The 12224-nt window shown below is 39.0% G+C and overlaps 2 protein-coding genes across 12 annotated transcripts in view; both read right to left on the reverse strand.

Moving 5' to 3' along the window:
- Positions 1-145: 145 nt before the first annotated feature.
- PDCL (phosducin like) lies at positions 146-5433 on the reverse strand. Of its 4 annotated transcripts, none has more exons than XM_049833340.1 (5): positions 5360-5433; positions 3900-3943; positions 3265-3439; positions 2009-2190; positions 146-895 (listed from the first exon to the last, which is right to left on the reverse strand). In XM_049833340.1, exons 3-5 carry the CDS (start codon positions 3431-3433, stop codon positions 344-346), a joined length of 903 nt encoding a protein of 300 aa, XP_049689297.1. In that variant the 5' UTR covers positions 3434-3439; positions 3900-3943; positions 5360-5433; the 3' UTR covers positions 146-343. The 4 variants fall into 4 exon arrangements, with proteins under 4 accessions (XP_049689297.1, XP_049689300.1, XP_049689299.1 ...); XM_049833343.1 differs by lacking the exon at positions 5360-5433 and adding an exon at positions 5293-5345; XM_049833342.1 differs by lacking the exon at positions 5360-5433 and adding an exon at positions 4550-5217.
- Positions 5434-5500: 67 nt separating this feature from the next.
- The window catches only part of RC3H2 (ring finger and CCCH-type domains 2), a 30790-nt gene continuing 24066 nt past the window's right edge, over positions 5501-12224 (reverse strand). For 4 of the 8 annotated variants that reach the window (XM_049833334.1, XM_049833331.1, XM_049833330.1 and 1 more), the window contains 2 exons: positions 11498-11646; positions 9760-10889 (listed from right to left, as the gene is read on the reverse strand). In XM_049833334.1, coding sequence (XP_049689291.1) covers positions 10691-10889; positions 11498-11646 — 348 coding nt within the window. In that variant the 3' untranslated portion in view covers positions 9760-10690. Of the gene's footprint in view, positions 10890-11497; positions 11647-12224 lie in introns of all 8 variants that reach the window. The other 4 variants (XM_049833329.1, XM_049833332.1, XM_049833333.1 and 1 more) reach the window with 4 other exon arrangements.

A 12224-nucleotide genomic window follows, 5' to 3' on the forward strand; every position in this document is an offset into this window, starting at 1 on the left:
TGAGAACAAAATGTTTAAAAAAAAAAATAAAAATCTAAGAGATTTGGAGAACAGAGATGAGAACACACAATTTCCTAGACTTACCGACTTGTGTTAGAACTTCATGTTTAGTAAAATACATTTGAATTGCATAAAAGCCAGACTGTTTTAGTGTGTACTTTATTGAATTAATTTAAGAAAACGTTAGGAATTCCTTAGAGTATTTTTAACAAATTTTTAACGAGCAAAAGTCAAAGTGCATGAAGGGGAAGAATACATACCCACACTATGGAAGAAAGCATGATCCCTAGCACAAGAACATCCCACAGTACAACTACACCTAATGGCCCTTGGCATAAGTGGTTCAGTCTATTTCCAGATCACTGTCTTCACTGTAACATGCAGATGGATTATGTATAGAAGTCAGGAGCACTAGGTCTTTTTCTGGAAGCAAACCACATTCCTGAAGAAAAGCCTCCAGGTCTACAGCAAAAAAATCCTCTCCAAGCTGGTCAGTGATTCGCACAAAGTTGCCGATGAGCTCACCTGCCTTATAGATCAGCAAAGCTGGCAAAGCATTATTAGTAAAGCGAGTGCTAGCACCAATGAGCGAACTCTTTACTCTGCAAAATTTAACTGTCGGATACTCAGCGGCCAGGCAGATCATACAGCCGTTCAGGGATTCGGTGCCAGGGATATCATCTTCATAAATATGGATCATGATCAGTGTGCTCTTATGCTCTTTATCAACTGTGTCCAAAAATGCTTCTCCACTGGTAATCTCAAAAACCTGTTTAAATTGCTGCCCACTGTACAACTGCTGTCTCATCTCCTCCATTCGCTGCTTCCTGTATCGCTGTAAAAATTCCTCATCATCTTCATCATTGTGAATCATGTTATATTCTTGTAACGTCATCTAAAAAACATGTACAAAGATACATGAAAAAGATCTGCGTCACTATATGGGTCACTTATATAATGAGAATTTAAATCAAGAGGATTAATATGGGTCACTCATCTTTAATAACAGCAAAGCGTAAGCCATGAAGGCTCAAGCACCCTCTGTATTATACTCCATTTTGATCTAATTAGAAACCATGTCCAGTGGGAAAAGCGGTTTCAGCCTTGGGTATTCCAGCTTCCACAAGCTGCACTAGTAACACAAGTGGCTGCTCTATGCTCCCACTTTAATTCAGGTTAATGGTGGATATGTGCTTTCACTAAGCTATGAGCACTGATTTGGATACCATGCCTGATCGAAGTCTAGCTTCTTTTTCATTAGCTTTTTTGTTTAGTTTTTCAGTTAACATTGTTTGGCACCCAAATGTGTTATCTTGTCTGTAGAACTAAAGTTAACAGGATTTTATGCATTTCCTATCTGTTCACCTGCTTTGTTAAAAATATTTGCATCACTCAAGGTACAGGACAGTGTGGCCAACTCTCATCAGCTGAAAGCAAGAAATGCTGTCTGCTAATTAGTAACTTCTCTGACTAGAACCATAAGAGCTAGTTATACAGCTCAGTTGATTAAAACCATTCACTACTTCCAACGCCTTCTATCTTTGTAGCTCCAAGTCAAAGCTAAATTCTCAACATCCACTTACTAAATACGAAATCAGTAAGGACTCCTAAACTCTTGTTTTAGGCGTGGGAGGCAGTATTCATAGGTTTGCTATACAACTCTTTGTATTAATCCCTTGAAGTTGACTTATTTGATAAACAGATAAGGGAAATCTGGGAAAAGGATTTGGACTTCTTTGGTGTAGCAGCTAAATCGCTTATTTCTTAACACAGGCAAATGCAATGCTCCTGGAATACCACTGAAATGCAAAATAATTAAGCTTGACAACACCTGGCAAATACAATTACAATGCACCTCTTACACTGCTGCTGTGTTCCTGTTTACTAGGGAGAAACAATACATATCTACTGATAGAACAAGGACTCCTATCTGCTTCACATACGCAAATGATGAAACTGAAAATGTTAAACATTTAAGTGGCATTTTAACTCATTTGTGCCATGCTACCTTTCCATTGATTTTTTCCTGAAGCTCTTTCTGCTTCTGCTTATCAGTCTCTTCATCTAAGTGAGATCTACATGTCATAGATAACTTTTTTATGAGTCGTTCCATTTCTCTGCGCTGCTCCTGCCGCTGTTCAGTTTCCAATTGTTTAAATCTTCGCCAGTCGTTAATGACTCCTTTGGGACCTGTAATTAAATATATAGGCATTTTGTATAAAAGGGTAATAAAATTACACCTATCATTTAAAATTCAAGTAATAAATTATAAGTCAGCAGTAAAATAGTGGTGCTATCATAAACTTTTTGTATACTGTGCAAAATGTTGAAATGAAAGTAATTTGCCATTTTACATGTCCTTGAGCTTGTATCTATTTTTTTCTCCTAAGAAGACTAAAGATTATCTAACTAGGCTACTCTCATAATGGTCCCAAAGATTATTCCAAAGATTAGCATTTGTGCTCTTGAAGTAGAACCACCAGCGCTCAAGAATTCCCCTACTGTTAGCATGGCTTTTCATAAGAACAAAAATAATGATGGGAAAGTATGATTAAGTTTGCCAATGCTTTTGTACAGAAGTACATTCGGTGATGTACAATAGTGTTAATTCTTACAGACTGCACCTTGGTGTTACTTTGCTGCTGGGGCCCTGCGGAGTTGCTTTTTCAGGTCCTCTGTAAGTATACCAGTTTAGTAGTACAATTCTTCCATTCTTCCTTCAGGTGAAAGATGTGAACACATGCAGGAAGAAGATTTTTCATTGTTCTTAGAGAAACCGTACAACACAGAGGGACAGTCTTTCATAAGAACATAAGAAATACCCTCTGGATCACACCAATGATCCACACAGACCAGTATTGTGTCTCTGACAGTGGCAGTGGAGAATGGTGTTTTGGGAAAGCCTGGCCACTTTCTGTCTGTTCCTCATGTAGTTGTTCAGCACCCACCTGTTAGGGGTTAACAACTGTGCAGCTTACAGGAAAGAAATTTATGTGTCATCAACCAAATTGTACAAATCAGCTTTGTATGCAAAGCCTAACTGCTTTAGATATAATGCCGAAGTCTCTCAGAGGCGAAGTGAAACATTAAAATAAAGAACTAGCTATTAAAAATAAGGTTAGACTACAGCCAGGAAATGATCAATCTCTGACTCAAGTATGCATAAAACCAGGACTTTCATTGCAAAAAATGAATTTTAGAAAAACACGTGAATCTTTCAATAAACAAAGTATTTACAAAACAATTAGTTTGATATGATGATACCTGTGTTGACTGCACTGCCATCGCTGCTAAGCTCTACTTCCCCAACGCTTTCAGGAATGGTGCTCTCGCCTTCTTTATCTTCTTTCTCACTGTCTTCATCCTCACCCTCGCTACTGCTGTAATAATACTGGAGCTTCTCACCAAGCAGTTTATCATCCAAAGCAGTCATTATGTTCTAAAAAATAAATTAACAAAATAGAGAATGTATCTCTTATTCAAATATGCAGCACGAGACACCACTTTAAATGCGTAACAATAGCCCTCTACCTCCTCAGAGCAGTTTTTTAGCCACATAAGAACAGTTTACAGCCCACTATCAAACAGCCTACAGTGCAGTCAGTCACATGAGTTAATTCTTAGTCACAATTTCAAACTCACTTATGTTAAAAACCTTTACTAACAGAACTGCTTTGAGGCTCACTAGTGCAGAAACACTTTATGTGTGTTCTCACTCACAGAGAATGAATTTTCTAACCGTGATTCAGGATTCTTACCAGCCTCGCTTGGACAGCTCCATGAGGTTGTTTTCCCAGTTATTGAAATTTAAGTTTCCAGTATTACTTGCATTATTTTAATAATGATTTATTTGACCTGAAAAATGATTAGTGTAATTAATCAAATTAAAATGTTCTGACCTTTATTCCTTTCCAGTCTTTCAGAGACAAGCTTCTGTCAAAACCTGGAAGAACAAATTTCAGACTATATTAATTCAAATTGTCGAAGACAATCTCAAAAAAACTTTTGCAGAAATCCAGCACATTTAAATAACAACGCATGCAAGGAAAGAAGTTTAAAGAAAATGTAACCATGTTTGCTGCTTAATAAAAAAGGTTACTCTCAAACACAGAAAACATACTTTCTAAGTATCGAGACAGAACACATAAATGCTTAGTGCAGTCAGTGCTACCGTTTCATGAACATCACTTCCAAGCTAAGATATAACGTGTCGAAAGATCTTCATGTCTGTCATCTTTTTGCCTGTCCACTGACCACATTGGTCATCTTCACAGAAGTCAACAGCATCTTGTTTGTACGGACAACACTGAAATTAGATGCTGACACACTGATAAAGTGATTGCAACTACCCTAAAAATCCTCACTTTTGCCCAGTTAAACATTTGTTTAAACCAAAATACCTTCTGCTGAACAGAAATTAACAACAGTGGAATCCTCCCTCTAAAGCTACTGACAGCATCAGCATTTACAGGCTGTACATCTCCTGCATCGGGAAAACAGAAAGATCAGATATTTCCAAGGGATGGAAAGCTGAAGAACCACGGAGCACCTTAAGAGTTTGGGGCTCACTCTCCACTGACTCCTTCCACCGCAACCCTCTAAAGGAGCTGCTGATCGGATCTCATCCTGATGGAGATGTAAAATGCCTGAGAATTACTCTTTTTTCCAGGGTGAGGGGCAACGGGTGTAGAAAGGAGTGCCACTAAGGTCAGATACGTGGCTGTCGACGTGTGATGCATGAACTACGTCTAAACGTCCACAAAGTGTCTTTTTTTTTTTAAAAAAAAAAGCAATTTCAGTCAAATCAGTTGATTTGGGCTGACGATTCTGCAGGGCTCTCCAAGGCATCCCTATCAATGCGTATGTGACGAAGACACCCCGAGCAACCTATGGATAAAGTAGGGCGTTTAGTTTTTCTGGCACCTGCCAGCAGGTTCTGCAAGAGTTAAAACCAGACGAGGCGGATTATGGCGGAGGTGGCCATGGCCAGCTGGCCCGGGATTACTGAGGCGATTTCCCGAGCGCTGCAGCGCGGCACCGGGTTCAGGCTGCAGCCGTGCCCGGGCCACGGCAACGCGTCGCCGCCAAGAGCGAACGCGGCTCCTCGGCCGGGGCACCGGCAGAAAAACCGGTTTAGTTTCATTAGAAAAGGGGCAAACGCTCCGACCGTCCGTTCCTCACTCGGCTCGGCCCGCCTCCCCCCGCCTCCCGGACCCACCGCCTCCTTCCAACCCCCCCCACCCCGGGCCCTTCCCCGCCTTCGGGCCGTGTGCCCGCCGCCCTCAAGCCCACCGGGGCACGGCACGACGCGACCCGCGCCGCGACCCCGGCGAGGCCCGTCCCGCCGCCTCCGCCTCACCCGCTGCGCGCCGCCTTCCGGGTCTGCCTCTCAGCGGCGCGGGGCACGACGGGAAGGAGGCGGCCCGACGGGACGGGGGAGGAGCCAACCGCCAAACCCCGCCCCCCCTCCCCCCGCCCCCTTTGAAGGCAGAGAGGCAAGTAAGGTGGACAAATAATTTTTATTCGTGCATGCAAATACATGTCAATACTGCAAACTTCTTCCATCAAGTCTCTCAAACACTGAAAACCAGGATGCTCTACTCCGTGACCAGCCAAAGCTAAAACCTCTTCACTTCAGTGCTACAGCAAACACACACGGCACCGCCCCGCCGCGGGGCCCCCCTACTTCTAACACCAAGGGAAACATTACCATTGGGAACTCAAAACCGAAATAAACGGAATAGAATTTACTCCCCCATATATCCCCATTTCATTTTACAGATTTTTTTTTTTTTAAATTATAGTTTTAAATAGAAGCTGAGAATGCGCCATAAAAATGAGCATTAAATCCATCGTAGCGATGGTGCCTGCTTTATACATGATGGGTGTACACCATCTTTTATTTCATTTACATTTCAATCGAACAATAGATTTGCAAAGAAAATGTCTAATACAGACGTAAAAATATTCACACTAGAGCTTCACAATCGGTTGTACAATTGACAAACAGGCCTCTTTTCCCAAACTTTCCAGCTAAGCAAATTTATAAAATGTAATCAATGCAACAAGAAAAAAAAATTTTCTTTAAAACTTCCAGGGAAAAGAATACGCAGTAAACAGTATAAATGCGGACAGCAGATGCTGCAAGCTAACCACAATACTTCTGAGTGGCTGTACAGTGGGTATGTGCAGTACAAATAAAAGCCACATGTGTTGTATCACAACTACCGTATAATGTACTTGTTTGCCCAGCTAAGAAAATGCATGCATTTCCATGCCTTGGATTAACTGAGATCTACTCTGGATAAATTGATGGGCTATGTGCAAATGACCTTGGCTTTTGGCAGTAATAAATGCAGCCAGGCTCTGTTTTATTTCAGCTTTTACAGCTAAATCTTGAGTGATTAAAAGCTTCCACAAGCATCCTTCTTAAATAACGGGGTGTAGGATTATGTTCGGGTATCGGTCATTTTGATCATTCAGATTTGTTTCCTCTCACCACTGACAGTTTTGTTTCTTTTTTTTCCTTGTCGTGCTCCCTTGCCAGCAAAGCGATGCACGGTGATGACTACTGCCAAAGTCAGCTGTTCATTTATACTGGAAAATTGGGTCATTTAAAAAAGCACATTTATTGTGTTCTGCTTGCAGAAGAGGTCCCTCAATGAGAGGGAATTTCCTAACCAAGGGATTAAACTACAACAAAAAGAATGGACTTTTACATACTATAGATAATCTGACCGTTTCTCATTTTGTTACACTCTCAAATTCAACATCTTCCTTTAATAACAGTCTAATAATAATGAAAAGTCTGTTCACAAATATGATCAAGGAGCTGCTGGCATACAGTGTTTATGTACAGCAACAGGTACAACTTGACAACTTGTGCTTTAAAAAAGCAAACAAAAACAATGTTTGGAACTATTCTGAGTTTAGATCAAGTTATTCTAAGCATTCTTTCCTCAGCTGTTTCTGACCACTGCATTATTTTGTACCTCATCCAGCCTAGTACACTATTATACAAGAACAGCATTCAGCTCTTGAGTACAGGATAAATTAAAATTTCAACTGTGTTATCGAAGCACTAAAACCTTCCAAATTAGACTTCTACAAAGAGCACTTAAGAGCTTATTTAACGTAATCAGCTGTGTACAACTTTTTTTTTTCCTAAATCAAATGTCAAACTTCAGTGTCCCTGTACTAGACTACCAAGAACCAACGCCAGTTTGCTTTGCAAAGAGTCTAACCTTTCCTTTGAAGGGTCTAGTATACATTCTACAATGCAAAATCTGCATAAACACTAAGATTCATTTCTTGTCACCTGTTTACAGGAACAAAATATCAGTAGCAGGGCAATCACTCTGCTATAAGTATATGTTAAGAATGTACAGATAATTACTTTCTCACACAAGCATTCTCCCAGCACAAGCATTAGTCTCTATTAAGACCTATGTGGGAAATGAGGCAAACCAAGGAATGAATCCAGGTAGTGAGGCAACACAATTAACTTAGATACTAATAATTCTTGTATCTCTTGCGTGTGAAATCCCTGCTGTACCCCCAGTGGGGAAAAAAAAAACAAACCTCAAACCAAAACAACCCAAAATGCTTGTCCAAGCAAAGCAAGAGAGCCAATCTCTTTCCCCAATCTGCTATGGGCCTTTTTTTCTGACAGCACAGGTAAGTTAGGCCAAAACCCAAATGGGAATCACTGCTATTAACACACAAAGGTAAGTCACTATATCTCAGTGTCAGAAAATAAGCCCTTCCATAGCCCAAAGGCACCTGATTTACAACTAGACAAATGAATACATACTTGTTTGTATAGGGTTAAGGGCTGAAACTTCACCAAAGCAAGCCAGAACTAGGTTCCCACCTGTAGCTTCTCTTTGTCAGGGCAGTGGAGGGTGTAGTTTCATGGCAAAACCCACACAGTCAGCGTTAAAACCGTATGACAAAGCTGGCATGCTGTTAACCCCCCCCCCCCCCATTGTTTTGCCTGTCATTCTATATATTAAAATTTAAACTAAAAAAAAACTAGCCTCAGTTAAGAACCAACTTTCCATATGAAGTGTATGGTCATCCTAGAGAACTGCTATATCATGGGACCTCCTGCTGCAGACAAGAGTATATAGATACATTTGTTCTTAAATACGCCAGTATGGTTGGCAGGAATATGTTAGGCTTATGTAATTTCACTGGACAAACAGGCAAATGTGTGTAAGCAGCTTATCCCAATCCCCCTCCAGCAGAGCACAACCAAGTTTTTAAAATTGCAATTTTAAAATTAAAAAGTTAAGGTAAATACACAATCAATTTATGTAGTATATATTCACCCTCAGATCATGCTGAAGATGTTCTGTGGAGTTCTGGTGCACAGAGGGCTCTTTCCCTGAGGGCAAATAAGGACTTCTCAAACCTTTATATTTTCTCTATTTTTGTAACAAAATAGCAATTTAAAATTTAAAAATCTTTTAAAAAAATTACATCACCTTCAACATGGAAGATCTCACTGTTTAAATATCCATGAAAGAGACATACTTGTTTGCATATCTGTTTTGGAATTACATTGTACAGCAAATAATAGTATCTCAGAAGCATTTCAAAAGTAATATAAATTCATATTTACAGAATGGTCTTGGTATAAAATATACAACAATCATATTTATGTCTAACATTCTAAGTTAAAGTTAACATCAATAGGAAATAAGTTAAGGTGACAAAGGTGGTCTGGTTCTTGTATCTATTCACTTCAAGTTGCAAGTGAAACAAAGCATCAGTCTAATCCTAGCTATGAGGTGGCACTGGCTATAGGAAGGTACAGCAACAGCCAAAGGAAACTAAGAAAAGACTACTTGACTGTTTTTCTACATACATTCCTTTACATTTGAGTATTAAATAGATGTGTAAGATCTTCCATACTGACACCAGAATATCAAAACTAACCCTTGGATTTTCAGGTATATTTACAACATAATTATTTCATGGACAGGTTCATTAGGAGAGATATCAAACACCAATATTTACTTAGTCTAATCAGTAACCCTCAGGGAAATGCCAACCCCCACCCCCCAGAAGCGTGCACAAAACAGTTATCAAAATCTTACCCGACCACATAGCTGTGATTTTGTAAAATAACAACTCAGACGACCAGTAACATGATCCTCTTTAAGCATTTTGCTAGCAGGAAAAGCCCTTACATGCAGTACACCTGGTGAAAGATCAGCTTGGCTTAAAATATTCCAGTACAATTTTCAGAGTAAACAACTTCACAGAAGTTAATAAAAACACAAAAAAATGTAAAACTTGTCACAAAGAAAAGTAAGAGGACAAACAAGAAGATAGTAATAATCATCAGGAGGGAGAGTCCTGCTTTCTTTTCCAAAAAAAAAAAAAAGTGGATTTTTAAGCTTCTCAAAAAAATATGCCCAGGGCCCTAGTTCATGTGTATTTATGAAAACCAATTTTCAGTTGACATGTCTAACATGATTCTCAGTCACATCTTAACAGGGCATAAATTCATACACTTTTCAGTACTCTGAAGGTCAGATAATGCTATATTATTGTATTTTCAAGGTCTTTGAAAATAAGTTGCCACTGAACAAGCAAAAATTAAACCTGAACACAAAATTATGCTTAACAACATTTAACAAAGGTAATATAACCGCCTTAAATTCCCAATATTTAGTTTAAATTAAAAACAAAACAGTACAAAAAACAGCAATACCATCTTGTTAGTCAGTGCAAACACTACATACAGGGTTTTCAAAGGAAAGCCAAGAGCACCTGATACTTTTTGCCAAGTCATCTGGATTCTATAATCTCCAAGTTGAGAACTATTACTAAAAAAAGAAAAAAAAAAAACAAAACAAAATTGCTGTTACATTAGTGCATAACCTCTCAAAATGGTTGAAATTTTTTTCACGTAGAACTTGGGGAAATCAATACCTAGTACATTAGCTGGAGGACTTAGGCACTTGGTTTACTTCTGATAACTTTACTTGGACAAGTAGCCTGTGTATGTGTATCTACAGTACTAAAGCAGAAATTGGGGGGGGGTGGGGGTGGAAATGGAAACAAAAAGCTGCAGCAAAGCACTGCACCACAGACCTGCAAATAACATAGCAGTGCAAAGCTAATGGTGTGTTAACCCTGTAAAAGTCTCAAGTCCAAATCTCCACCTCTCAGTCTTCAAACAGGAAACAATACTCCATGCAAAGTTCCACAACTAAAGAAAAAGCAGCTGCAACAAGACACAACTTCTTCTCTCATGAAACAAAATAGAGACAAATAAGTTAGTCTTCCTTTCACTAGATGTATCATTGTAGGATCCTGCTAGTTTAAATAACTGAGTTGTTAGTTTTCTACAGAAGCCATTTTAAACAAGAATGGCTCAGATACCGCACCGGATTGCTACAAACTCATAAAAAGCTGCTTTAAGCTTAAGTAAAACAATGTCCAAATTCCATTCATTTGTGGAAAGTGAACGCCTTACCCTAGTAAAGTAAGTTTCTTTTTCTTCAGAATGCTAATGCGAGAGGGGCTTGAAGTATCAAAGAGTCCACAGGAAATGCATGACCCCAATATTATTTTTTTTAAAAAAAATATACATTATATAATATATATTATATATATAAAAAGCTAGTGTAAATGCTTCCATGGTGTGGTCACAAGCTGGAAAGATGAATGCCTTTCAGCTGTTAACCATCCTGCCATTTGCAACAGGCTTTAAAAAGTCATTTTTATCCTCAGACATAATGTGAGCAGTTTTCAAAATGAGGCTGCCAACACTGACTGATGTGCTGATGGGCAGGCAGCTTGCATTGCTAACAGATGTTGTGATCGGCTGACTGAAGCAAGAAGTTACGGGCAGGATTGTTTTCTGCTCCTCCCTGAGGAGAAAAGTAAGTTACACAAATATTAAACAAGTACATGCACAAGTATCCGGAACTGAATTGTGTGCATTAAATAAATACTGACATAAACTCATTTTTAGCAACAGACTAAACATCTTCCTATGGAACGGTATGCTCAAGATGTTAAATGTAGTCTGCCTCATTTTCAAAGGCTGCATTACAGATCAAAGACTACAGAACATAAAACCCTAAAATAGTGTATTTTAAAAACTACCTCTCTATGGAGATTTGTGCAAACAGTATGACATTTAACCTTTTGAAGTTTGTCTTAATTTGTTACCTATAAAAATACTTTTGCATTTTTTTGCTTACTGTGAAAGGTATTTTTAACAGCTGTGACATGTTTCAGTATATACAATTACAACAATGCATATGAACAATGGTACCATCCTGTGACTTTCATATCTGTGACCTAATTCTATTTCTTAAGAGGTTCTTCTCACTTCACCATGTATACACAATGCAGGTGTCTAATCCAAGTCTGAGTAGGTACGTAGCTCATCCTTAAACAATCATGCTTCAACTATTCTGCTGTTGCTGTTTGTCTAATACTGGCACACACTGCTGTTTTGTCTAACACTCACAGAATCACAAGGTCTTCACCTAAACTTTGTCTCTTCTGTTCCATAGATTCTTTCTGGTGCTGCTTTAGCGGATGCCCATTCTCTACAGTTGTTCCATTGAGCAGCTGATCATCTTGAGAACTAATACCTAGCTGTATATCCAGAATCTCCTACAGGAGAAAAGTAGAAACGTCCATCAATACTGTCGCTACCAGCTTTAAATTTTCCTATTATGTTCCACTACATAAAGGTGATGGAAATGGAAGTCTCATCATAAGACTCCTTATTTCATACTATTGGAATGTCTACCACATTTTACTATAGCAAAAAGGAAAAAACAAGTATTCAAAGATGGCAGTGAATGGCAACGGTAGTATAGCCATCAGTTGCTAAAAAATGGTTTATCATGGAAGATATAAAGGAGACAAGATAGTGAGAGCTGTTTCAATAACTAGGGGTATAGGAAAGGCTAAAGATAAAGGTCCTTCCATCCGTCTAATGGCTATTTACACTTGATACTACAGTACTGCATCACATACCATACGAGAAAAAACAAAAGCTGTAGCCAGTACTGTAAGGCAGTATTGGAATACATTATGGAACATGTTCCAGATAAGAACCTTAATTTATTTGAAGTGTACCATACTTTAAAAAAAGGACAATTGATCCTAATGCTTGGGATGAACACCAGAATGTTTTATGACTGCACAGCAAAGGAGGAAACAGCATAGAAGAAACGGGCAGATGC

This window comes from Accipiter gentilis, chromosome 29 (genome assembly GCF_929443795.1).
Source record: "Accipiter gentilis chromosome 29, bAccGen1.1, whole genome shotgun sequence".
Lineage (NCBI taxonomy): Eukaryota > Metazoa > Chordata > Aves > Accipitriformes > Accipitridae > Astur > Astur gentilis.

Excerpts from the sequence above, each read along its gene's own strand:
- PDCL (XM_049833340.1), bottom strand. The coding sequence starts at position 3,433 with ATGACTGCTTTGGATGATAAACTGCTTGGTGAGAAGCTCCAGTATTAT. Across the intron at positions 2,191-3,264 it reads TGGCAGTGCAGTCAACACAG|GTCCCAAAGGAGTCATTAAC; the intron begins GTATCATCATAT and ends ATTTAATTACAG. Across the intron at positions 896-2,008 it reads AGGAAAAAATCAATGGAAAG|ATGACGTTACAAGAATATAA; the intron begins GTAGCATGGCAC and ends CATGTTTTTTAG.